Consider the following 24,034-nt stretch of genomic DNA (forward strand, 5'->3'; position numbering starts at 1 on the left):
GACTTCATTTTCACCACCCTGCTTGTAAACCACAATGTAGTTTACATAGCTCTAGACATCTATCCAATGGCATTTTTTAACCTCAAGGTTTGTGCTTAATGCTTTTCATCAATATGATTTATAAGTTTAAATAGTCTCAATCCTCATCTGTATATCACTTTACAGATTTTGGTTCCTAACTATTTACCTCAGAGAGAAGAACTCTACCTGAAACTTCAATAGTCAATGATTATAATAACAGTTATTTAGTCATATGTGTACTTAATTATTAAATATAAAAATTATTATTTATACATTACTACAAATCTTTTAAAAAGGCCAAGTTTTGAGTGAGAATGAGGAATAAATTCTTAGAAAATGACAGTGGGCCTTAAGAATCTCCGTATCAGTCGAAGCAGGCTCAACATAAATAGTTTTTGACATTCATTTCTGTAAGAGTTCTTAAAACAAAATGATCTCAGAATGAGCAACTGATTATTAGAAAAATTAATTTAAAACTACTTAAATTCCAAGGCCCCAATATGTATAAGAGTTCTTTGGAAAGGTTTTTAAGGAGCATAAATGTTGCAAATAAAAATTAAAAAGCAAGAACTTAGGTGATGCTTTTTTAACTATCACGTCTCCAAATCTTCTTGCTGTCTTTGATTAGAAATCCCAGTCTACATCAACAAGTAGGTAACACTGTTTCTAAGTGACAACATCAAACTGGCAGACCACATAAGAAACAGACATAAATGGTAAAGCCAGTGTTAGAAATGAAGCATTATTTACACATGGAGAAAGGATTGATTTGACAGACATTAAACTGCCTCCTCTAGCCACACATTTTTCAAAATAATCTTTCTTTTATTATGATTCTAAAGCAGTCATCATTTTGAGGTTCTCTTGTCTCTGTTAACTATCCCAGGTGATTGCAGGGATCTCCGAGGCCAATTCTCTTGCAATAGAACTCCATGTTTCTGGGGTCCTGGCAATTCTAGCCAAGCAAGGGCTATCAAGTTTCCCCTGAGGATCACCAAACCCGACATTTGTTCTCTCGATTCATGTATGAGTTCTTGCGGCAATGAAAAGCTTCTGAAAACTCAGGGGAATTCTGCAAAGTTCCAATAATCCTTCAAAACAAACAAAAAAATCATCATCAGCATTTGCAATTTGTACTTTTTGAGAACTCGGTAGAATTTCTCTTTGCAGACCAAGTGAGTGGATGTAGAATTTACACCTTAAAAAAACAAAACAAACTGTTGAAATAATTAAGTAAGTCCCTTCTTAATAACAAGGAAAAATAATAAAATGTAGAGTTAAGAGTACAGATTCTGGAGACAGACGGCATGGTTTAAAACATGGTTTTGAGTTACATTTATTTGACCACTCTGTGCCTTAGTTATCTGTAGAATGCATATAATACTAGTAACAATAGGTGGTGATGGGGAGTTAATAATTTTTAGACATTCTATTCTTGATGCTGGATTTCTGGTGTGGCATTGTAGGATCAGCACTACACTATGAACCTAAGATTGGCAATGCAAACTCACCAGCTACTACTTGGAAACCTTAGACAGGTTCACGATGAGTCGGAAATGACTCGATGGCACTTAACAATTCTTGCAGCTAATGCTGTGGGGTTGATTCTACTCATTGTGAACTCACGTGTGCAGAGTATAGCTGCTCCTAAGGACTTTCAAGGTTGTAACTTTTCAGAAGCAGATCACCAAACCTGTCTCCTGAGTGGGTTTGAAGTGTGAACCTTTTAGCTAGTAGTCAGGCACTTAACTGCTTGATTCACTCAGGGACTTTACTCTATGCTTGTTTTTTAAATAAACAAATACATTCATATTTGAAGATGCAGCTATTAAGAGTTTGGCTAAAGAATAAAAAAATGATATATCACTATATCTTGAATGGGCTCACACAATAACAAGGTTGTTGTTAAGTACTGTTGAGTCATTTCCAACTCGTAACGACCCTGTATAGGGTTTCCAAGGAGTGGATAGTGAGCTTGAACCACCGAACTTGCAGTTCAAAGTGACTTTTACAGTCCAGCACATTAACCCCCAGCATTACATCAGGCATCCAATAACAAATAAAGCAGACTTTAAATAGATTATTTGTTGACTTGATATTGCAGGGAAGATGGTGTTTTGTTTTGTTTTCCCAAAAGAACTTCTTACAGATTACAAACTTAGATTCAGGGTGAATAACTGGAAAGGGTTGGCAAAATAACAAGTTTTTCTTATCTCTGTCCCCAGTAGGCAAAAACAAAACTATCCAAAACACTACTGACACAAAGCAGCATGGGAAAGGAGAGGCAGGTTGGCAGAATGACATAGAGGTGAAGTTTTGCTTCAACTCTAAATCAATGTCTTCCTTTCACCTCCAGAGGGACCCACCTTAAGTAGGAAGGAGGAGGCCAGCGTAGGAAAGGCCAAAGGCTGTTCATTCACGAACCCTTGCCTATTCCTATTTTGTGGATATGATGATGCAAGTGTTAACAACAAGTGACATGAAAGTAAATTCTGATTTACTGAAATCTCTAAAAATGTCACATTACTCCTCAACCTGGTATCTTTGCTCTTGAAGATTTTAAAGAGGTCTTTTCCTGCAGATTTGACTAATGTAAATCTTTTGATATCTTGACTGCTGTTTCCATGTGTGTTGATTCTGGATCCAAGCAAAATGAAGTTGACAACTTCAATCTTTTCCCATTTATAATGATGTTATGTTTTAGTCTAGTAGTGAGGATTTTTGTTTTCTTTACATTGAGGTGCAATCCATACTGAAGACTGTAGTCTTTGATCTTCATCAGTTAAGTCCTCTTTGTTTCTAGCAAGCAGGGTTGTATACCTTGTGTATATCTCAAGAGATTGTTAATGAGTGTTAAAGAACAAAGCTTTTACTTTGAAGACTAAGGTATGCTTTGACACAAGTCATGGCATTTCCAATTGCTTCACATGCATGTTGAAGTTGGACAATGATTAGAGAAGAATGGATGCATTTGAATTATGAAAGTATCATGGACTGCCAGAAGAAAAAACAAATTTGTCTCATAAGAAGTATAGCCAGAAAGAAAGGGTTAAAAGTATAGCCACAATGCTCTTTGTTTAAGTGTCATTGAGTCAGTTCTGACTCAGCGACCCTGCATAGGGTTTCCGAGGAGCAGTTAGTAGGTTTGAACTGCCAACCTGTGGTACGCAATCTAGTGCTGATCCTACAGCACTACACCAGGAGTCTTTAGAAGCCAAGATGGTGAGATTTTATCTTTTGTTCTTTGGACATGTTGTTAAGAGAGATCAGTCCTTAGAGAAGGACATCATGTTTGGTAAAGTGAAGGGTCCAATGTAAAAGAGGACGAGTCCCCAGTGAGATGGATTCACACAGTGACAGGAACAATGAGCTCAAACACAGTAACTGTGAAGATGTTGTAGGACTGGGCAGTATTTCCTTCTGTTGTGCATAGGGTCACTATGAGTCAGGACCGACTGACAACACCTAATAATAACAGCTAAAAAGGGCATATGTACTAACTGTATAGGTCCTCTGAACTCACATCACTAGAGTGATCTTTTAAAATTTAGATTAGCTTACATAGTTTAACTTAAGAGCTTTTTTATGAAGGAAATTCAAACTCCTAACCATGGCTACATCCTAATGGCTCTGGGTGGAAATTCCCAGCATCCTTATAGTACATTTTTCTTCCTGTTCCCCATTAGGCTGGAGCTACACTGACCTACTTTTCATTTCCTAAACCTGCTAAACTCTTTTGCTCTTCAGGGCTTGCTGTTCGTGATGATCCCACTCCTTGGAAAATTATTCCTTGTGGTTATACAGCTAATTCCTTCTCAGCAGTCATGCCTCCACTTTCTTTGAATACTGTGTAAATTGTTTCTCCCATCTGTATTGTTTTCTATCAAAGCAGTGATCCGGATTTAAAATTGTGTGTTTTACCTGACATACATTGGACTGTCATCTCAATGAAGACAAAATACAATGTGCATCTTGTTCCCTGGTGCACACTCAAAGCCCATCACAGTACTTTGTACATTGCAAGATTCAGTACATATTGCACACGACCTGTTGTGGTGACTACATATAAAGGGCAGATGAGTTCTAGTGTGGCATTGTAAGATAAGCACCAAACTGTTAACCACAAGGTTGGTGGTTTAAACCCACCAGCTGTCCTTTGGAAATCCTATCTAGGATAGCTCTGAGTTAGAGCCAACTCGATGACAGTTAACAACAACAACAACATGAAGGAAAACATTACTTGGTGTTTTTGTTATTTGCTACTGTTGACCAACTAGGACAGAAAGAAAGCATTTATTTTCTCTATTTGCTGTCCTAGAAAATAAAGATTTGTATGGCATTTCAAAAAATCTGATTCCCTAATATGTCACCCATCACCACATCATCTGTCTCACTAACACCCTCCCCCACTTTACTATATCCTCCAGGGATGATGCAAACTCTTTTGGCTGCTTTTTATTTGGGATTCACGTTGTTGTTATTGTTAAGGGTGGACCAGTTGATTTCAATTCAATGACTCTGTATAGGGTTTATGATGAGCGACTGGTGAGTCTGAACTGTTGACCTTGTGGCCCAGTGCTTATCCTACAGCCTCACAGTGGGACACCTTAGGATTCATAGAAGGTGATTAAAACCCATCTTTCTAGTGTGTCTGTTTTTGTGCATGGGAGAAGGGGGTGCTAGTGTTTGGGGTAGGATCAGTGCTGGGAATTTACAACTGTTAGGGGTCCTGATGTGATATAGTAGGATAAGCAGTGGACTGTTAACCAAAGGCGGGTGGTTCAAAACCCACTAGTTGTTGTTGCTGTTAGGTGCCGTGGAGTTGGTACTGACTCATAGTGACCTTATGCACAACAAAACAAAACACTGCCTGATCCTGGGCCAACTTCACAATCATTGCTATGTTTGAGCCCATTGATGCGGCCACTGTGTCAATCCATCCTGTTGGGGGTCTTCCACCTTTTTCTCCAACCCTCCACTTTACCAAACATGGTATCCTTTTCCAGTGACTGGTTCCTCCTGATAACATGTCCAAAGCATGAGAGATGAAGTCTGGCCATCCTGGCTCCCAAGGAGCACTCTGGCTGTACTTCTTCCGACACGGATCTATTAGCTCCTGGGAAACCGTGGAAAAAGGCCCTTAGAAGTAGGAACCAACTTGAAGGAGCTTAACAACAACAAAAATAGCAACAGTCCACCAAAGAGAGTGAAAATTGGTCTCCTTAAGACTGGGGAGATTGTGTAAATAATAGGAACTTTCCTCCCGCTTCAGAGCAGTAGTCTGAGACGACCTCTGATAGGAAAGAAAGTGGCTACTGGAACACATGGATATGAAGCGGTACACCAGGAAATGGAGCCACTGACTTTAGAGGAAAGTGGATGACTCATACTAGAAGTATCTCAGCAGTAACCAATGTGGGCTGATGATGCAGGATATTCCTTAACTTATTTGTGATTCCTTCAGATATCTGTATAACCTCAGGGTGTTGAAAAAAGATTACATTTCACACCTCTTCACTTAGAGTGAGAGCTTAGAGCTTCAATTAATATGATTTAAAAGTAATAATGTGTTATTTCTTACATCTGAATGCTCAAGAACAACTACCCTGCTAATATAAGAGTGATCATATATGTATGAATTAAGAGATCTCACACATAAGTGATTTGCATTAAATTCTAGGTTTAAGAACTCTAACTTGGAGAAGACATTGACTTCCACTTTATCTAGTCCCCTTTTCAATTCAGGAAGCCCTACATACAAACTGAGGAATGGTTGCCACATTGGCCTGATTGCTCCTTATCCTGGGAAGCAAGTTCCCGGAATGAAAGGACAAATATTTGAGAGTTATTCATGGACACAGTGGCAATTCTGCTTTTATTTTTTTCCCCAAAGGAAAATGTCTTAGTAGTTTTATGGAAACAAATACTTCTTTTAAAAATGTCCAATCCCATGGCTTAATTCTACATGTCACTTAAAAAAACACTAAAGAAATTAAACAAACAGATTAAAAAAGCAAATAGAAAACCTCAAAGAAATACTTCATAAAGCACTACTGGTAGTTGGCAATGCAGAGATACTCAACCTAAATTCACCAGCTCTCCATCTCAAGATTTCACTTAGATCATTTGATTCTGAATAATTAGGTCAACAACACACAAGAGAACTGTATATTTGATTAGGACTCTAATTAGTGTTTGTTTAATGACCTCAAACCTTTGGACGGATGATATACTTAGTAAATAATCAGCTTAAAAAATAGATAGGAGAGGGCTTCAATAAGTTTATGGAAAAATTCCATGATCTTTTAATTCTATTTTTCCACAAACTTTTGGAAGCCCCCCTCATAAATTATGAATAAAATGAATCATTTCTCTAAGAGAGGGATCGATTTCATTAACATAACATAGAGTACTTGCATGAATTTCATGAGATGTGAAAATTAGGCCGTTCTTAATGCTTGTATGTATAATAACAGAAGATAAAAAAGGTTTTTATTTCCTTGGCAAATAATCCCTTGTGTTCAAAATAGCTAAGAGATATGGAGTTTACCATCATGTGATGAAGAATGGCTTTTATATCATATAACATACCTGCATCTGCCTGCATTTCTAAATTACTAGATGAGCTTTTTTAAGTTCATGAGCCTCATATAGCCTTTACTTACTTTTTGAAAGGAATAACTTGACTTTAAAGTTAACATTCTTATCAACAAAGAAAAGATTGAAGTTGTCAAGGACTTCATTCTTTTTGGATCAACTATCAACACTTTCAGAAGCAGCAGTCAAGAAATCAAACAACGTATTGTACTAGGCAAATCTGCTGCACGAGACCTTTTTTAAAGTGTTAAACAGCAAAGATGTCAGCTTGACGACTAAGGTGCACCTGCCCCAAGCCATGGTATTTTCAATAACCTCATAGGCATGCGAAAGCTGGACAGCGAATAAGGAAGACCGTAGAAGAATTGATGTTTTTGAGTTATGGTGTTGGAGGAGAATATTGAAAGTACAATGGGCTGCCAAAAGAGCCAACAGATCCGTTTTGGAAGAAGTACAGCCTGAGTGCTCCTTGGAGGCCAAGATGGCCAAACTTCATCTCTCATACTTCAGACATATTGTCAGGAGGGAACAGTCACTGGAGAAGGATATCATGTTTGGTAAGGTGGAGGGTCAGAGAAAAAGAGGAAGACCCCCCAATGAGATGGATTGTCTAAGAGGCAGCATCGATGGACTCAAGTGTGGCAACAGTAGTGAGGTTGGCCCAGGATCGGGCAGTGTTTCGTTCTGTTGTGCATAAGGTCTTTATCAGTTGGTACCGACTTGATGGCACCTAACAACAACAACATCATTAACTAACTATCCATTCTTTATCCTTAGTTAATTATCAGGATTTTTTAGAAGTTAAATGATATGTATGAATTATTGAACGTGAAACTAATTTCCTCTGTAAACTTTCATCAAAATCACACACAAAAATTTTTTAAATAAATTTTTAAAAAGAACTAAAGTTATATTGACCAACATATTTTGTATAATTTATGTATAAATGTCCAAATAGATTCTTAGTTACTAAGTAAAGGTTAACAGGTGTGAATAGGAATTTCATAAAGATCATCAAAATCTATACTGATATTTATAAATGTATCAAACCCCAATTCTAATATTTAAACTAAATGGAGAAAACATCAGCATTTTCGGTATTTCAAGGAAGGCTTTACCTAATCATATACTAAATCAGTAAAACTGAAGGTACAAGGAAGTAATAGTACTTGAAAATGCCTGCATAAAACACTAGAAGTATTATTCTTTAAAAAATATTACAAAATAAGCTGTGGAAAATATTTCATGCATTATAAGATATTGTTGGTCCTATAAAGAATCCTTTTATTCTGCTGCAAGGTAGTGTGTACAATCAAAGAATCTACATTAGCACCCTTACAATTTAGACAATATCAGGATCATTTTATCTACTTGGATTTCGTATAAAAATTGCCAAACCCTCAGGTTAAATAGAAATATTGTATCTAAGCAACTTCAGGGACACATTGGCAGAGTATAATAAATATTTTCCTAACAAATAATCACTCCTTAGAGTGGCTGTAGGTGGCTAATTAAAAAACTGGATTCCAAAAAAAAACAATCAACCAAGTTGACAATTAAAACAGTGGATTCAATTGCTAGAATATTAAAGGAAACCAATTTATTTTAATACTAAAGATTTTAGATACTTTTTAAATGTATAAGACTTTAGTTGTTGTTAAGTGCCATCAAGTCTGTTCTGTGAGGTTCCCGAGACTGTGAGTCTTTTTAAAAGCAGAAAGCCTCATTTTTCTCCTGAGGAGCCACTAATAGGCTCCAACTGCATTCCAATGCTTATCCTACAGTGCCACAATTATAGGTTAGCGCTAACAAATACGTCTTATAGATTAACCTATCAAATATACTTAGCTTTTTTTGTTTTTAAAACTTAAAGCATAATTTAGAAGATATCCTTTATTTCAGAAATATTTCTTTATTTCTTTTTATAGTAATTCAATATCTCCTAGCTTTTAAGGTTATTTTAAAAATGTGTTTTACTTTGTACAGTCAGGAAACAGTCTGTTTCCAAAACTAAACGTAACCTCAACCTTTTGCCAAGGAAATCCCTTTACCTCCAGAGAAAATAATAATTTCCTTGACAAAAGGTTGGCATTCTATTTACCCTTTAGAAGAATATACCACACATTTATGTGATACTAATGAAAAACAATCACAAAGGGGCATCTTTGGGGCCAGAACTAAGAAAATTAAAGTTATAAATAAGTTCACATTTTTGTAACAAAATGCTGTTTTCAGTTTAAAATCAAAGGTAGAAAACAGTTATATATTTATCAACATATTACTTAACCAATGACCAGTTCTTGACATTCTGAACCATGCAGAATGTATGAAACAACAAAAAGCCTCTGACAGTCAGCTAAGAGAGAATACTGCAAAGTCTGCAGCACTGTTTCTTTGTTTATACCTCACTTATATAAAAATAATTTTCAAGCACATACCATATAATAACCTACTGCTATGGAGTCCTGGTGTGGTGCTGTGGGCTAATGTGCTAGACTGCAAAGCCGTTTGAACTGCAAGGTCAGTGGTTCAAACTACCAGCTGTTCCTTGGAAACCCTATACAGTGTCGCTATGGGTCGGCATCGACTCCACGGCACTTGATAACAACAACTACATGTAGTTGATTCCAACTCATGGTGAGCCTATTTATACTATATAATGGTGGTGGTGGTTATGTGCTTGTGGAATCAGTTCTGACTCATAGCGACCCTGCACAGGGTTTCCGAGGCTGTAAATCTTTATGGGAGCAGAAAGCCTCATCTTTCTCCTGAGGAACAGCTGGTAGTTTCAAACTGCTGACCTTGCGGTTTGCAGCCCGATTTGTAACCACTACACTACCAGAGCTCCTTATACTATATAATAGGTATTTCATATACATTAATTCTCCTAGCAACTCATAGTTTTACAGACGAAGAAACTAAGACACAAAGTGTTGAAGTAACACCTAGAAAGTGGCTGTGGCAGAGCCATGGTTGGAATGTGAGTGTTTCTTATTCCAAAACTTGAATTCATTTTTCCGATATAGGTATGTTGCTTTTGTTAAATATCCGTCGAGTCAGTTATAGGGTTTCTGAGGAGCGAACGAATGGTGAGTGTGAACCATCACCCTTACTTACAGTCTAGTGCCTACCCTAGCACCACACCAGGATTCCTCCATATAAATGTGATGGCTGTGTGCCGCGGAGTCGATTCCCACCCATAGCGACTCTGTATAGGGTTTCTAAGGCTGTAAATCTTTACCAGAGCAGAAAGCCACATCTTTCTCCCATGTAGCCACTGGTAGTTTCGAACTAGCTGGCCTTGAGGTTAGCCACCTGACTTGTAACCACTATGCTACCAGAGCTCCTTCCATGTAAGTATAGTGATCTGTTTTCTGAACCAACTAGAAAGAGAATACCCACTCTTGTCAAGTTGGTTCCAACTCATGGTGACCCCATAGGACAGAGCAGAATTGCTACCTAGGGTTACCAAGGCTGTAAGTGTTTACAAAAGCAGACTGCCTATCTTTCTTCCATGGAGCTGCTGGTGGGTTCAAACAGCCAACTTCTCAGTTAGCAGCCTGGTGCTTAACCTGCTGCACCACCAATTCTCCTGGAATGGAAGAGGAGGGTAGCTAAAGGTAGGTATGGAGGTAAGATAAAAGAGAACTAGGACAGAAACAACAGGAAAACGAACTGAAAGTTAAAATGAGTCAGTGAGACTCACTATTTGTGGCTCTTTGGTATAGAGATACACAATGTAGTTTTTGAGGATTTCACTGAATCAATAAACAGTGCAACCCTAACTAATGGTCAACAGTAATTTGTGTCATCAAGAAACACAGTACACTTCTGTTTAGTATACTGTGCTAACGCAGGAAGGCAAAAAAAAAGTGTATCAAAGAAGTCTTAATCCAATGGATGCAATAAAAAATGTTAATACTTAGAAGAGAGAAACTCTGTTGTTGTTAGGTACCATTGAGTAGGTTTTGACTCACAGAAACTCTATGCACAACAGAATGAGACACTGCCCGATCCTGAGCCATCCTCACAATTGTTACATTTGTGCAGTCTCTGTGTTAGTCCACCTTGTTGGTGTGTGTGTGTGTGTGGGGGGGGGGGATCTTCCTCTTTTTCATTGACCTCCACTTTTCCAAGCATAATGCCCTGCAAGGATTGGTCCCTCATGATAACATGTCCAAAGTATAAGAGATGAAGTCTTGCCATCCTGGCTTCTAAGGAGCATTCTGGCTGTAGTTCTTCCAACACAAATTTGTTTGTTCTTCTGGCAGCCAGTACTTTCAATATTCTTTGCCAACACCATAACTCAAATGCATCGATTCTTCTAAGGTCTTCCTTATTCATTGTCCAACATTCACATGCATATGAGATGATTGAAAATACCATGGCTTGGGCCATGGTGCACCTTACTCCTCAAACTGGTATTTTTGCTCCATAAAACTTCAAGGTGGTCTTTTAAAGCAGACTTGCCCAATGAAATACATTGATTCTATGAGTGCTGGAAAGTCAAGCAAAATGAATGAAGTCTTTGACAATTTTAATCTTTTCTCCATCTTCTCCATTTATTATTGTTGTTGTTAAGTGCCGTTGAGTCACGTTCTGACCCATAGCAACCCTGTACAGGGTTTCCAAGGAGTAGCTGGTGAACTTGAACCGTAGGCATCCCGGTTCAAAATGGACTTTGCAGTCCAGTGCATTAACCAACGGCACCACACCAGGATTCCTCTTCTCCATTTATCATGATGTTATTTATTGGTCCAGTTGTAAGGATTTAAAATTTTTTTACATCGAGGTGGAATCCATACTGAAGGCTGTAGTCTTTGATGGTATTAGAGGAGTCCTGGTGTAGCACTGTGGCTAATGCGCTGGACGGCAAAGTTGCCTTGAATCACAAGGTCAGTGGTGCAACCTTACCAGCTGCTCCTTGGAAACCCTGTACAAGGTTGCTATGGGTTGGAACCAACTCAATGGTACTTAACGACAACAATAATAATAAGCAAATCCTTTCTTTTGTTGTTGTTGTTGTTAGGTGCCATTGAGTTGGTCTAACTCACAGCGACCCCTATGCACAACAGAACGTGTCCTATTTTATTGTTTCATAATTAAATTTGGCTTTTCCCCAGGAGTGAATGATCTGAGCAGTATGTCCACGTCTACTTTAGATAGGGCTTTTAAAACTTAATCCATTAGTTTTCTTTCACTCTTAAGACTCCATTTTCCAACCACCCTACAAAATACTTAGTTTGCTTTTCAGATTTTCTTGCTAAGAGGTATTCTGGGTCAATAAAATAACTGATTAAGAATTATAGTATTTGAGGAAGGAGTTCAGTCATAAAGTAGGTATATTGTTATGTTGATATGTTGTTATGTGTCGTTGAGTAGGTTCCGACCCTTAGTAACCCTGTATAGGTTCCTGAGGAGTGATTGGTGAGCTTGAACTGCCGACCTTGAGGTTCAAACCAACTTTACAGTCCAGAGCATTAACTAACAGCACCACATGAATTTAATATTCAAATGTATGTAAGTGTGATTCTCATTCAATCCCTTGTTTTCTGAGCTTTTCTAATTTAGAAAGAACATTAGATATTATCTAACTCAACCATCCACCCTGTGTAACAATTTTCCCCAGCATCTTTGATAGCTCTTTCTCTGCTTCAATGCATTCTCTCCTGGAGCTTTGGGAAAAACTTTATCACATATTGGGCAAACTCTACTAGGAAGTTTCTTCATGTACTGATCAGAAATCTTACTTTAGACCAGCTACTTGGAATGGTGCTAGACTTAAACCATTCATAGCCTTTTATGTCTTTGTGCTACCTTTCTGAGATGACATCCTTGTTGGAATTCACTAAGCACTGCACTTGGCTCATGTATATTCTGAGACTAAGAACAATCATGGCAATCAGCTATTATTATGTAAACATATTTTACCCTGACCTATTCTGTTGGTCTTATATTTGAATAAACATTGGGTTTCCAAATGCTATACAATCTTAGTTTGTTGCTGTTGTTGTTAAGTGCCGAGTCAGTTCCAACCCATGTATAGGGTTTCCAAGGAGCAGTTGGTGAGCTTGAGCCACCAAATTTCTGTTCAAACAGACTTTGCAGTTCAGTGCATTAACCCACAGTGCCACACAAGTACCATCATAGTTATAAGGATCCAAATTTCAAATTGGGTATCAATGGAGCCAATATAGGAGTATTGTGATTGTTGTTCACACCTGAAATTGCCTGGACTGTGCACATCTGTTTTAATGGAGTTGACAGCATACTCTGGCCTGTAGGTTCCACACCACACCTGCGGGTAGAAAAAGCAAAAGCAAAGCAGTGATCCCAGGTTAGATGAAGGATTTTTTATCGAGTTTTACTTGGTCAGGTTGGGGCAAAAGCAAACTTCTCATTGCAGACATTCATTTGGAATTCTGTATTCTTCTACTATTTACTCTTCAAATAATGTTCAATGATAGACAGCCAGTAATAAAATTATTTATCAGTAATATGATCTGACAATCTGTTATACACAATGAAAGCTGGGCAAGTCAAATGCTATGTCACAACTGATTAAAACAAGAAAACTCAGCATGCAAAATTTAATTTACTGTGAAAATAGAACTCAAAAAAATTTTCTCATCTGTCAATCAAAGAAGATACAATACCTGAGCAAAGTTCAAGAAGAATAGTTGTCTATGGTTTAGTTCAAGCCCAGGAAGTAATTTTTCTTTGCCATTCTTTTGAACATAATTTTGATAAGCCTAGGAAATTAATGAAATAGCAATTAGATTAGATGTTCATAATTTCTACATTTATATGCAATCTAGCAAAATACCATAGAACCAACTAATGAAACTTTTATATCAGAATCTCCATACTAAGACATTTATATATGACTGCCTAATACTATCTCACAGATTAGAAAGAATAACTAGAATTGATTTGCAAGTACTCCAAAAAGAACAGGATACTGATCAGCAGGTGAAATGAATCTGACACATGTCACATAATCAATAAATGTCTCTTGAATGAAAGGATGACATTAAATAAGTGCTGACAAAATTCTCTTAAAGTTGTTCTAAAAATAGAATGGTAAATCCTGCCAGTTGGAGATTTCTCAGTTGTCAAGGGAATTTGCCATATTTACTTATTTACTACTCTGAGCAAAGTAGAATCACACCAGATTTTGAGAGTTTGAGTAATTCTTGTCAAAAGTCAAGAGATTATCTTGATAGTTATTAAAGGCCTAGTATCCTATGATTCTAAATATAAGGATAAGGAGCTATTCTGATCTCCTAAAAATGGGGCAAAATAAAGAGAATTTCAGTTACATTGTTGTTGTTAGTGTTGTTAAGTGTCAATCAGTCAGTTCTGGCTCATAGTGAAACTATGTACAACAGAACAAACACTGCCCAGTCCTGCACCATTCTCACAATTATTCTGTTTCTATCTTGTTGAGGATCTTCATTGTTTTACAGTGATATTCTACTTTACAAAGCAGGAATTTAACTTACTTGAAAATATCAAAAATTATTCTTGATTCTTAAAGATTTATGTGTACTGCTGAAAAAAATGTAGTTTTCTGCTATTAAATAGACTTAAGAAAGGAATTGACAGCAAACTTTCTGACATGTAATTTACAATTTGATACAAATAAAAATGACTAATTAGATAATCAGAAGATATACTTCACTTCTTATTTCCCCATCAACATAGATTTAGTATGTTGACGATAGCAAATGAATTGCTATTATGGTGGTGGTAAGTTACCACCAAGATGATTCCAACTCACAGTAAACAAATGCACAACACAAAACATTGCCTGGTCCTTCACCATCCTCACAACATTGCTATCTATGTTTAAGCCCATTGTTGCTGCCACGGTGCCAATCTATCTCATTATGGGTCTTCCTATTGTAAGAAAAAAACCGTGTACCTGGGGAAGGCTTGGGCCTGCTCCCCCTTAGGGAGTTCACAATGTAACAGTGGGGCAGGACATTACATGTTAAGAGTTTATGTCTTTCTAAAGTATAATGAAATATTTGCAAAACTGCAAATTGCTTGTTGCACTGCTGCATTTATTCTAGGTGAGGATCGCCAAGGAAGCATCATCAACTGAGACTTTGCCTGGGTTTTTTCAACAGTGCTTCTCAACTTGGCTGTGTGTTAAAATCACCTTAAGAACATCATGAGTCCCAATGCCTTCTGCTTGCAGCTAAGATACAGTGATAAGGATTGAGTTTACCCTCCTGTCTAAAACAACCAAACAATGCTCATAATATAGAAAACAACAGTTTGACACTGGACAGAGGAGGGAAGAGCAGAAGAGAAGAGTTGAGGAGAAAGAGAAGGCATACGGTCACAGAGCGTCTCTTCATGTATTCAGGTAACCCAGATATACATGTGAAGAAACTACCAGAGGCTAGGAAAAAAACCACAAAAAGGATTAGAGCTACCAAGGCCTAGTCCTCCCACAGACAGAATAGTGCCTATTACCACAAGCAAGAATGGAAAGCTACAAAATTTACACAGAATGTCTTGCCTCAAGACCTTGCAGTTGATGGCTAAATATCCCTAGACTAAGTACCACCCCAATCCCACCTAACAAGTCTTAAAAGCAAAACTCAAAAGTACCAAACAAATTCCAAGTAATTTAATTTAATTATGTCCTAGAAGAAAGCTTAAGAATATTTATAAAAATACAAAAAAAACCATCCAGCATTTAAAAGGTAAAATGCACAATGTCTGAAAATCACCAAGCATGTAGGAAGCAGAAATACACCACCCCAGGTATTGGCTGAGGCTGATTCTTTGGGAATTTTTGCAGCCAGCTTAATCAGCCTTGGGGACTTACCCAAATTGTAGGCCCTTGCAGTCATTTCTTCCCACACTGGTCTGTTGCTTCCTCTTTACTGACTCAACTACCAGTCTTCTCCTCTTCCTCTCACCCAACATTTCTATGGTGAACAAACAACTCTACCTATCCTTGTCAGAGAGAAGCCTGACTCACCCTTGTTCCCTGGACTCTCTCAAGGGGACCCTGCTTGTTCTTCACATGTGGGCTACCCCAAGGTTGGGAGGAGTACTCAAAATCATCCTCACTCTACTTTGTTGTTTCTAAGACCATTATTTCATCACTGTTTTGTGAAAATACTTACATTTCTTATGCACATGGCAACCATTAGACTATTCTCTGATCCTTGTTCATATCATCAAATAATGGCATGTTTTATATCTTATTTAACAAGACATTTTAATATTGATAGCATATGAAACAGTGTAAAAAGCATTGAAAAAACAATCAATGTGACCCCGTGTGTGTTAGAATAGAACGGTTCCTTAGGGCTTTAAATGGCTGATGTTTTGAAAGCAGATCACCAGGTCTTTCTTCGGAGGCACTTCTGGGTGGACATAAACTACTGTTTTGCAGTTGACCACATTAACCACTTGCACCATCTAGGGACTACGCCAATCATACCATACAACCTTTAAGAAATATTTATTGAATGCAAGAATGAATAGGAGCTTAAAGGAGATTCTAAGGGATGTACCTTATACCCTTATATGTATTCCATTCCTTTGAGCAAAATAATTTGGCTTTCTACAGGGCTACTTTCTAGACAAAATCACTTCAGTCCTTTATTCTATCATTGCCACTGACCTACAGTTTAACACTATGTCCATGGTTTGTGCTAATTATTGTTACCAAATGATGATGATGCTTCATCTGCTGTGAAGCTGAGGCTAAATTACTAAATCACTAAATTGTTGTTGGTATGTGCCGTGGAGTCAGTTCCGACTCATAGCGACCCTGTACAGGGTTTCCGAGTCTGTAAATCTTTACGGGAGCAGAAAGCCTCATCTTTCTCCCGCAGAACAGCTGGTAGTTTCGAACTGCTAACCTTGAGGTTCACAGCCCTATTCGTAAGCACTATGCTACCAGAGATAATACTGAAATCATCCTTCTTATGGGACAAATTTTATCAAAAGTTTATTTCAGTGATTATTTCTTTGAAAAATGTTGCAACCTCTGAGAAACTTGCATAGTTCCTCATCACTGTTGATGTAACATTCCATGTTCCTTCTTCTCTTTGATTTCTTGGAGACTTGGAAATAGAAATTCAGCTTAATCACAGAGACTGAATTGACCCTTTTGGTAAACTCATTTACATACAATCTCCTCTCTCCTCACTTCTTGTCACCATGTATTGCTTAAAAATTCCTTTGGCAAAATGACTTAAACGAATGAATATTATAAATAAATACTCCAAACACTAAAATGGAAAGAAAATATTACTACTCACTCTGTATGCTTGTCCAATACCTCCATTATCAGCAATATTTTCTCCCAATGTATTAATTCCATTGAGCTGTTAATAAAACAAACACACAACTTCGTTACAATTGTTCAGAAAAGCATCAATAATTCACTTAAGAATTAACATATGTAAAACTTTCAAACAGAATATAGAAGACATACATGTTGTCCACCTGCAAGGTCCCATGAAAAGTTTCCATACTGGTACACCATGCACTTGGATTGTTCTTTAAAATTATTTGCAGATTGTTGACTCCACCAGTCAACAAGGTCTCCATCTTTATTAAAATTTCTACCTGTAACAAATTTATTTAAGTAAAATGGCAAACCAATACAACAAAAATTTTAGTTAAGATATCTTAATTAAAGGTTCAAGGACTAAAATATTACTGTATGCGAGAACAATGTATTGGACAAATGATGAGAAAAACTCTTGGTTTTTTTCTGATCCACAAAGATGATGAAGCGTTGAACTGCCAGACTGCTGATGGACTTATTTCACACACTTAACTACTACTTCTTTTTTTTTGTATTGTGATATATATATATATATATCGCCCAACATTTGCCAATTTGACATTTTTTTATAAGCAAAATTCAGTAACATTGATTACAGTAGTCAGAATGTGTAACCATCACCCATATTCACTGACTCACTTGACTCCTGATAGCTCAGCTGAGGCTACTAAATAAAATGCTCCTGAAATTGTGCATTTTTGTTGCGTGGTTTTCACTTTAAAATTTAATATTTAAATATTTTTAAGAAGGTTAAGAATTTCATTTTGACTGTCACTTATCCTTCATGAAACACAGCAGGCCCACAGCATCCTTCTAATTCAAATACAAAGTAAAAGTCTCATTTCTCCGGAAATCTCCCTGGACCTTTTTTGTTAACCTAACCCTAAAATTCTTTTGAGTTACAACAATTATGTATGTCTTAAGTTTTGGCACTTAATTTTATTATCATTTTTATACTTATATATGGTCTATAAAAAAACAAACCAAACCTATTGTCATCAAGTTGATTCTGATTTGAAACGATCCTATAAGACAGAGTAGAACTGTTTCCTAGGGTTTCTGAGACTGTAAATCTTTATAGGAGCCTAATCTTTCTCCCATGGAATGGCTGGTGGGTTTGAACTATTAACCTTGTGGCTACCAGTCCAATGCTTAACCAATCACATCACTATGATTATAAGAAAGGTTATTAAATCAAACTGCTTGAACCCACATCCTGGTACCACCATTTCCTAACTCTGGTAACATTGAGAAAGTTTTTTTGTGTGTCTTTTTTTTTTTTTTTTTCCATTTGAAAACTAAAAATAGTATTACCTTTGAAGATTTTAAGTTCTTACCTTCAAGTATAGTTTGAGTTAGTGGTATATAATGTGTAGGTAACCATTATCACCTAGTAGATGTTCAACAAATATTGACTGTCATTACTCTTAATCACACGTGTGCTTATTGTCCGATCAGGTTCACTGATGAAAGGGACCAGTGCTTCCTTAGAATATGTAGCATTGCACTTGACAATGAACAGATATCGAATAAGTATTTTTTGAAATACTCTTTTTCTTCCTAGTTCTCTAGATTTGGGACTCATTAAGGCTTAGTTATTATCCCTCTGCTTACTTTCCATATGTGAACTAATCTTTGTCATACCTTCAACTGACACCTCTTTGCAAAGATTTTACACATATCTCAATTTTCATTGAAATTCTAAATTCATTCTGACGTTTAGGGCAGCATATAGACACTTAAGTGCACACTGGCTGAAAGACTATGAACTAAGTTCTAGGAACAAGATGAAAATAACAAATAAAAGAAACCTGAACAAAAATCACAGACAATAAGCAGCTTAAAAAGTCTTATGGGCACTCCACTTGGATATATAATACTATCTGAATTTACATTTGAAATGAAGACATAATCTCTGTTCTATAAGAGTTTGGAGAAATGAGACATTTGCATCAAGAAATAAGACTAGAAATTATCACTGAGTTGATAAACACTACAGAATTTTCTCAATGTATTGGTTTTATTCTGTTACAGACTAAAGTACACATAGCTTACATCACTATTAAACATTTGACCATAAGGTAAATTTGAACTATGAGGTTGGCAGTTTAAACTCACCAGCCTTTCCTCGGAAACCCTATACAGGGTCACTATGAGTTGGAACTGACTTGAAGGCACTTAACAAGAACAACTATATGCATTCATAGATTCCTGGTATGGTGCTGTAGGATCAACCTTGGACTGCAAACCACAGGTTAGCATTTCAAGCCAATCAACCTTGCAGTCCAGTGCATCATCCCACAGCGCCACACCAGGACTCCCATGTATATATATACACACACAACTTAAAAGGAGCACTGAAAAGATGTGATTATATAACCAATGATACACTAACTGATCAACGTGTTTTTGTATTGATTAATCATAATAGCTCTTAATTCTATTTATTAGAGTGTTTTTCAGCTAAAGGAGAATGTAAACTGCCCTTTACCATTGTCATCGAAGCCATGGGTGATTTCGTGTCCTATGACCATGCCAATGCCCCCGTAGTTCAATGAGTTGGACTGCTGGGCACTGAAGAAGGGCGGTTGCAGAATGCCAGCTGGAAAGACTGCAAAGAAAGAGGTTGCTCAGGATGATTTGTGGCATTATTCTATGACAGCAGGCCTGGGGTTAGCATCTTGCCTGCTAAGCTGTTGTTCAGTAAGTCACTATCTCTTAGTTGAATATAAGACTCTTCTTTGAATGCAAGTCTTTTATTATTGATGACAGCAAACAGTTTATCCAAAAATAGCAACATAATCTATGATTTATAATCCCAATTCACACTTTACAATCTCTTTTAAGATTGTTTTCTACTGTAAGGAGTAATTAAAATCTTCATTCAAAGGTTCTTTCCCATTGTAAAAACCTGTTTGCAGGAAAAAATACCAATAATACATGTATTACTTTTAACGTTGTTTCTAAAATGTATTGATTTACAATAGTTTATTAAATAAGCAAAGTCACCCAGTTTAAAGTATCCCTCAATCATATAATCTTACTTTATTTTCACTGAGGCACACATACTTTTATATTCTGTTTATTTCTTTGTTTATGGTTCATTTCCTTTCCTTTTCTGTCTGCCTGTCACCCCAGCACCTCAAATATTAACTCTCTGACAGTGGAAGTTTGTGTGGCTGCTCATTTGTTTGGTTTTTAGTCTATTTGTTTTTTTTTTTTTTTTTTGGATCTTTATCCTTAGCACCTAAAACTAGAACAGTATCTGGAGCAGAATAGGTGCTCAGAAAATGTGCTAAATAAATTAATAATTAGTGATAAATAAATAAATACTCAATTTACTAGGCTATCTCAAATACTTGAATAATAAATAACTTGTAGTTTTTAATATCCTTGTAGTTTCAACTAAAGCTTCTAATTTTATGTGTTCTGAGACATGCAATAACTTTGCAACTTTCTGTACTTTCACAAGCTCTCTGAATTTGAAATATTAAATATCGAAATCATCATTGTGCCTTCTAAGCCATCATTTACTTCATTTGCTAATGGCATTTCAATTATCTCAATCATCCAAAGTGAAAATTTTGTGTTTCTTTGAGGCCTTCTTTCTTTTGCAGTCTTTTATAGTCTATGTAAGCAAAGGTCAGGGCACATATCTTCTTTTCAGTCACATGTCAGGGATATTGGTTTATTGCCACTATGGTAGCTCACCATCTCACGCCTTGTCCCAAGAATTGCTTACACTAACCTCTTAATTGGTTTTTGTACTTCCTGTCTCACCCAATTCTAATCTATCCTTAACCAAATTTGCTCTATCTATCCTAAAGCTAACTTAATCTTCCTAAAGTGCAGCTTTGGTCATTATCACTTCTATGATTAAAACAATAAAAGCTTCCAAACCCCTAAATAGTTTTTCATTGCTTTCTAAATATAAAATCTTCAGCCTGGCCTTTAATCCAGGGCCCCTTTTACTTCCCCAGTTAGCTCCACACCTTTGCTTTCCCTATCATAGCCCATCACCCTCATAGAATGTATACATCCACTAAATTATACACACTCAACTATAAGCATACACTTTTTTTTAAGTAAATATTTTTCTATTCTCTTAGAATACATTTCTTCTGCTTTATTTATTTAAAAACAAACAAACAAACAAACAAAAAAAAACCACATCATTGTTTATGGGCCAGAATCTAAAGTTGGGCCATCTTCTACTTTAGAAAGAAATTAATGTTTCTATTTTAACAATTTTATCTTTAAAATTTTAAAACTCTCATATCCAATAACTGAAACAATATGTTCTGTAATCCAATAACAAACAAACTTTAGTATTAATATTTAGTACAAGCAAAGCCCTGGATGTTGCCATTGGGATACAAAGAATATAAGAAAAAGTACCTGACCTTAAGAAACTTAATATCTAGTTAGCACAGAGTAACAAATGTCATTTCTTTGTCTTCTAGGTGGGGTGAGTGTGACATTAACTGCATAGGTTTCAGAGATTCATGTTAGATATTTAGAGGAGTTTTAAAAAAATACTCTATTTCTAGACCTTCAAAAAAAATCCAGAAATTTATCAAATTCAGTGACCAAAATAGGTAACTTTCATCCTTAGAGAATTTTGATTAAAGTTATATCTCACATGTATCTGCCTGAGCTATCAACAGTACCAAGAAATTATTTTTAGCTAAAGTATAAAAATTAAGTACAGCACTTTATTAACTTAAAGTGAACACTATCTCCCACACTATGTACTTTGATTAAAATCCACCCATTATATAAAATGCTCTTATGAAACGTGCTATCAGGACTAAACATTAACTGTAAAGATCCTACTGCTTTAATTAGACCCTCATATGTCATTCTTCAGGCAAGTGATATGATTTATATGGCACCGATTAAATACTAGTCTTCAAGTTCAGCACTGCAACTTATGATTTTCCCCTTTCACTGTGTCAGCTGTGAGAGGAGGATTTTCCCCAGTAGTCTGTTTCTGGTAGACTTCTTAACCATTGCTTCCAACTAATTGATTAGATGTATAGACTTTATGTACATAATTATCAATGGTTATAAAATAGGCACTAGATTGTGAGCCAGAAGGTCAGAGGTTTGAATCCACAAGTCACTCCACAGGAGAAAGATGTGGCTTTTTGCTCCCATGAAGATTTATATATATATAAATACATATATATAGTTGTTGTTGTTAAGTGTCGTTGAGTCGGTTCTGACCCATAGCTACCCCATACGGGGTTTCCGAGACTGTAAATCTTTACAGGAGCAGAAAGCCTCATCTTTCTCCCAGATTTGTAAACACTACGCTACCAGAGCTCCATATATATATATATATATATATATAAACTGGAACAGAAACATGTTTGGAAACATTTACTCTTAATTTTCAGGGCTGAAAAAATAATACTCCTACAAATGAATAAGGAGCCCTGGTAGCATAGTGGATTATGAGCTGGGCTGCTAAGTGCAGGGTCAGCAGTTCAAGTCTGCCAACCACTCCAGAGTCAAAAGATGAGGCTTTCTGCTCCTGTAAAGATTTCAAGCCTCGGGAATCCTATACAGGGTTGCTGTGAGTTGGAACTGACTCAATGGCACACTACCACCACCACAAATGGATAGTGTACTTTTGAAAGCTTAGTTTTCTCAAGGTAGTTACAGACTACCCAGGGTGTATACACTAAATAACCTATGGTAGTGGTGGTTACATACCATGGAGCCAGTTCCGACTCATAGAGACCCTGTACAGGGTTTCCAATGCTGCAAATCTTTATGGGAGCAGAAAGCCTCATCTTTCTCCTGCGGAACAGCTGGTAGTTTCGAACTGCTGACCTTGAGGTTTGCAACCCGATTCGTAACCATTACGATACCAGAGTATACTGAAGTTGAAAAGTGTTGATTATAATAAAAGATCCCTAATTCATTTTTAATTAAAAGGGAGAATGTGGCAGGAATAAGACTCCCCAGCTGAACCGATCATGTCCTTGGACAATATTTTAAGGTTTAATGAGATGATTGAATAGTGCCCTAAACTTATATTTGACAAAGCATTCATATGAGTTCTTGACAGTGAAAAGAGCCCGTACAGCTGCAAGAAGCAAATGTGAAAAGAAGTGGAACTATTCAATTAAACACTTAATACTTGAGGAAATTATTAAAAAGGCATTTTTGCCTGGGAAGTTGCCCTTTTTTTTTTTGGTTTAATTGTTGTTCTGAAGTAGTAGTAGCAGGGATACATAAATAATATTTGAAATTTAGTCCACATGTACAAGTTTTGACAAGAAGTGACAAGAAAGGAATATAAAAATGGAAAAGTGGAAATTATTAATATAAATAATTCCTACAAATTACTATTTATTTTTTAACCCAACAACATAAAATGATCAATCTCATGAGAAATTGTAAGTGATCGAATCTGAGGTTATTTGGAGTGTGGCATTTTGAGACACACACAAATATTTTTTATCAACTCAATTTTGTAATACACATCCTAGCAAACCCATTAAGTCAGTGTCTCAAAAGTATGTGTGTATGTAGATATATGCAGATACACACATTCCTATCTTCCTATCAAGGAAAAAGATAGAGACAAGGATCTTCATACCATACTTTGAAGATTGAAATGAACTGTCAGAGAGAAAGACTGCACATGTCAAAGATTTCTCCTCTTGCATGACACTTACCCCTTCTCTGAACTGTGTTTAGCCGACAAGCGTATGAAAAGAGGTTAACAATTTCATGTTGTATTTCTATCAGAGGAGTTTATCTTGACACAGTTAAAAATGGTCTTTTTTTTTTATGTCTTAAGGATGCTTATTACAGATAATTCTTTTTTTTTTTTTTTGACTTTGTAGCTGTTTTATTATTAACAGTATCTTCTCCTTTTAGCATCCCTTTAAGAGTGACATGAAATCCAACCATTTACAGAGAAAATGATTTCAGAATGTACATATTGATTTTTTCCTTACAAAAAAAATATTACTATTATTATTGATGTTCTTAAATTACACATCATTCAGGGCCCTGCCTCTGCTTGGGCAATGCCTGTCTCCCCCATCCTGACTGCGACCTTTGTACCCC

The 24,034-nt window shown here is 36.5% G+C and overlaps 1 protein-coding gene across 1 annotated transcript in view; it reads right to left on the bottom strand.

The window, feature by feature from the left end:
- Window positions 1–1,012: 1,012 nt before the first annotated feature.
- Window positions 1,013–24,034, bottom strand: part of MME (membrane metallo-endopeptidase) — a 135,920-nt gene continuing 112,898 nt past the window's right edge. Inside the window, exons 17-22 of the mRNA XM_006867958.1 lie at window positions 19,437–19,556; window positions 17,090–17,223; window positions 16,914–16,979; window positions 13,275–13,370; window positions 12,840–12,916; window positions 1,013–1,112 (exon numbers count right to left, since the gene is read on the bottom strand). Coding sequence (XP_006868020.1) covers window positions 1,013–1,112; window positions 12,840–12,916; window positions 13,275–13,370; window positions 16,914–16,979; window positions 17,090–17,223; window positions 19,437–19,556 — 593 coding nt within the window. The remainder of the gene's footprint in view (window positions 1,113–12,839; window positions 12,917–13,274; window positions 13,371–16,913; window positions 16,980–17,089; window positions 17,224–19,436; window positions 19,557–24,034) is intronic.

The sequence above is a fragment of the Chrysochloris asiatica genome, unplaced genomic scaffold (assembly GCF_000296735.1).
Source record: "Chrysochloris asiatica unplaced genomic scaffold, ChrAsi1.0 scaffold00113, whole genome shotgun sequence".
Lineage (NCBI taxonomy): Eukaryota > Metazoa > Chordata > Mammalia > Afrosoricida > Chrysochloridae > Chrysochloris > Chrysochloris asiatica.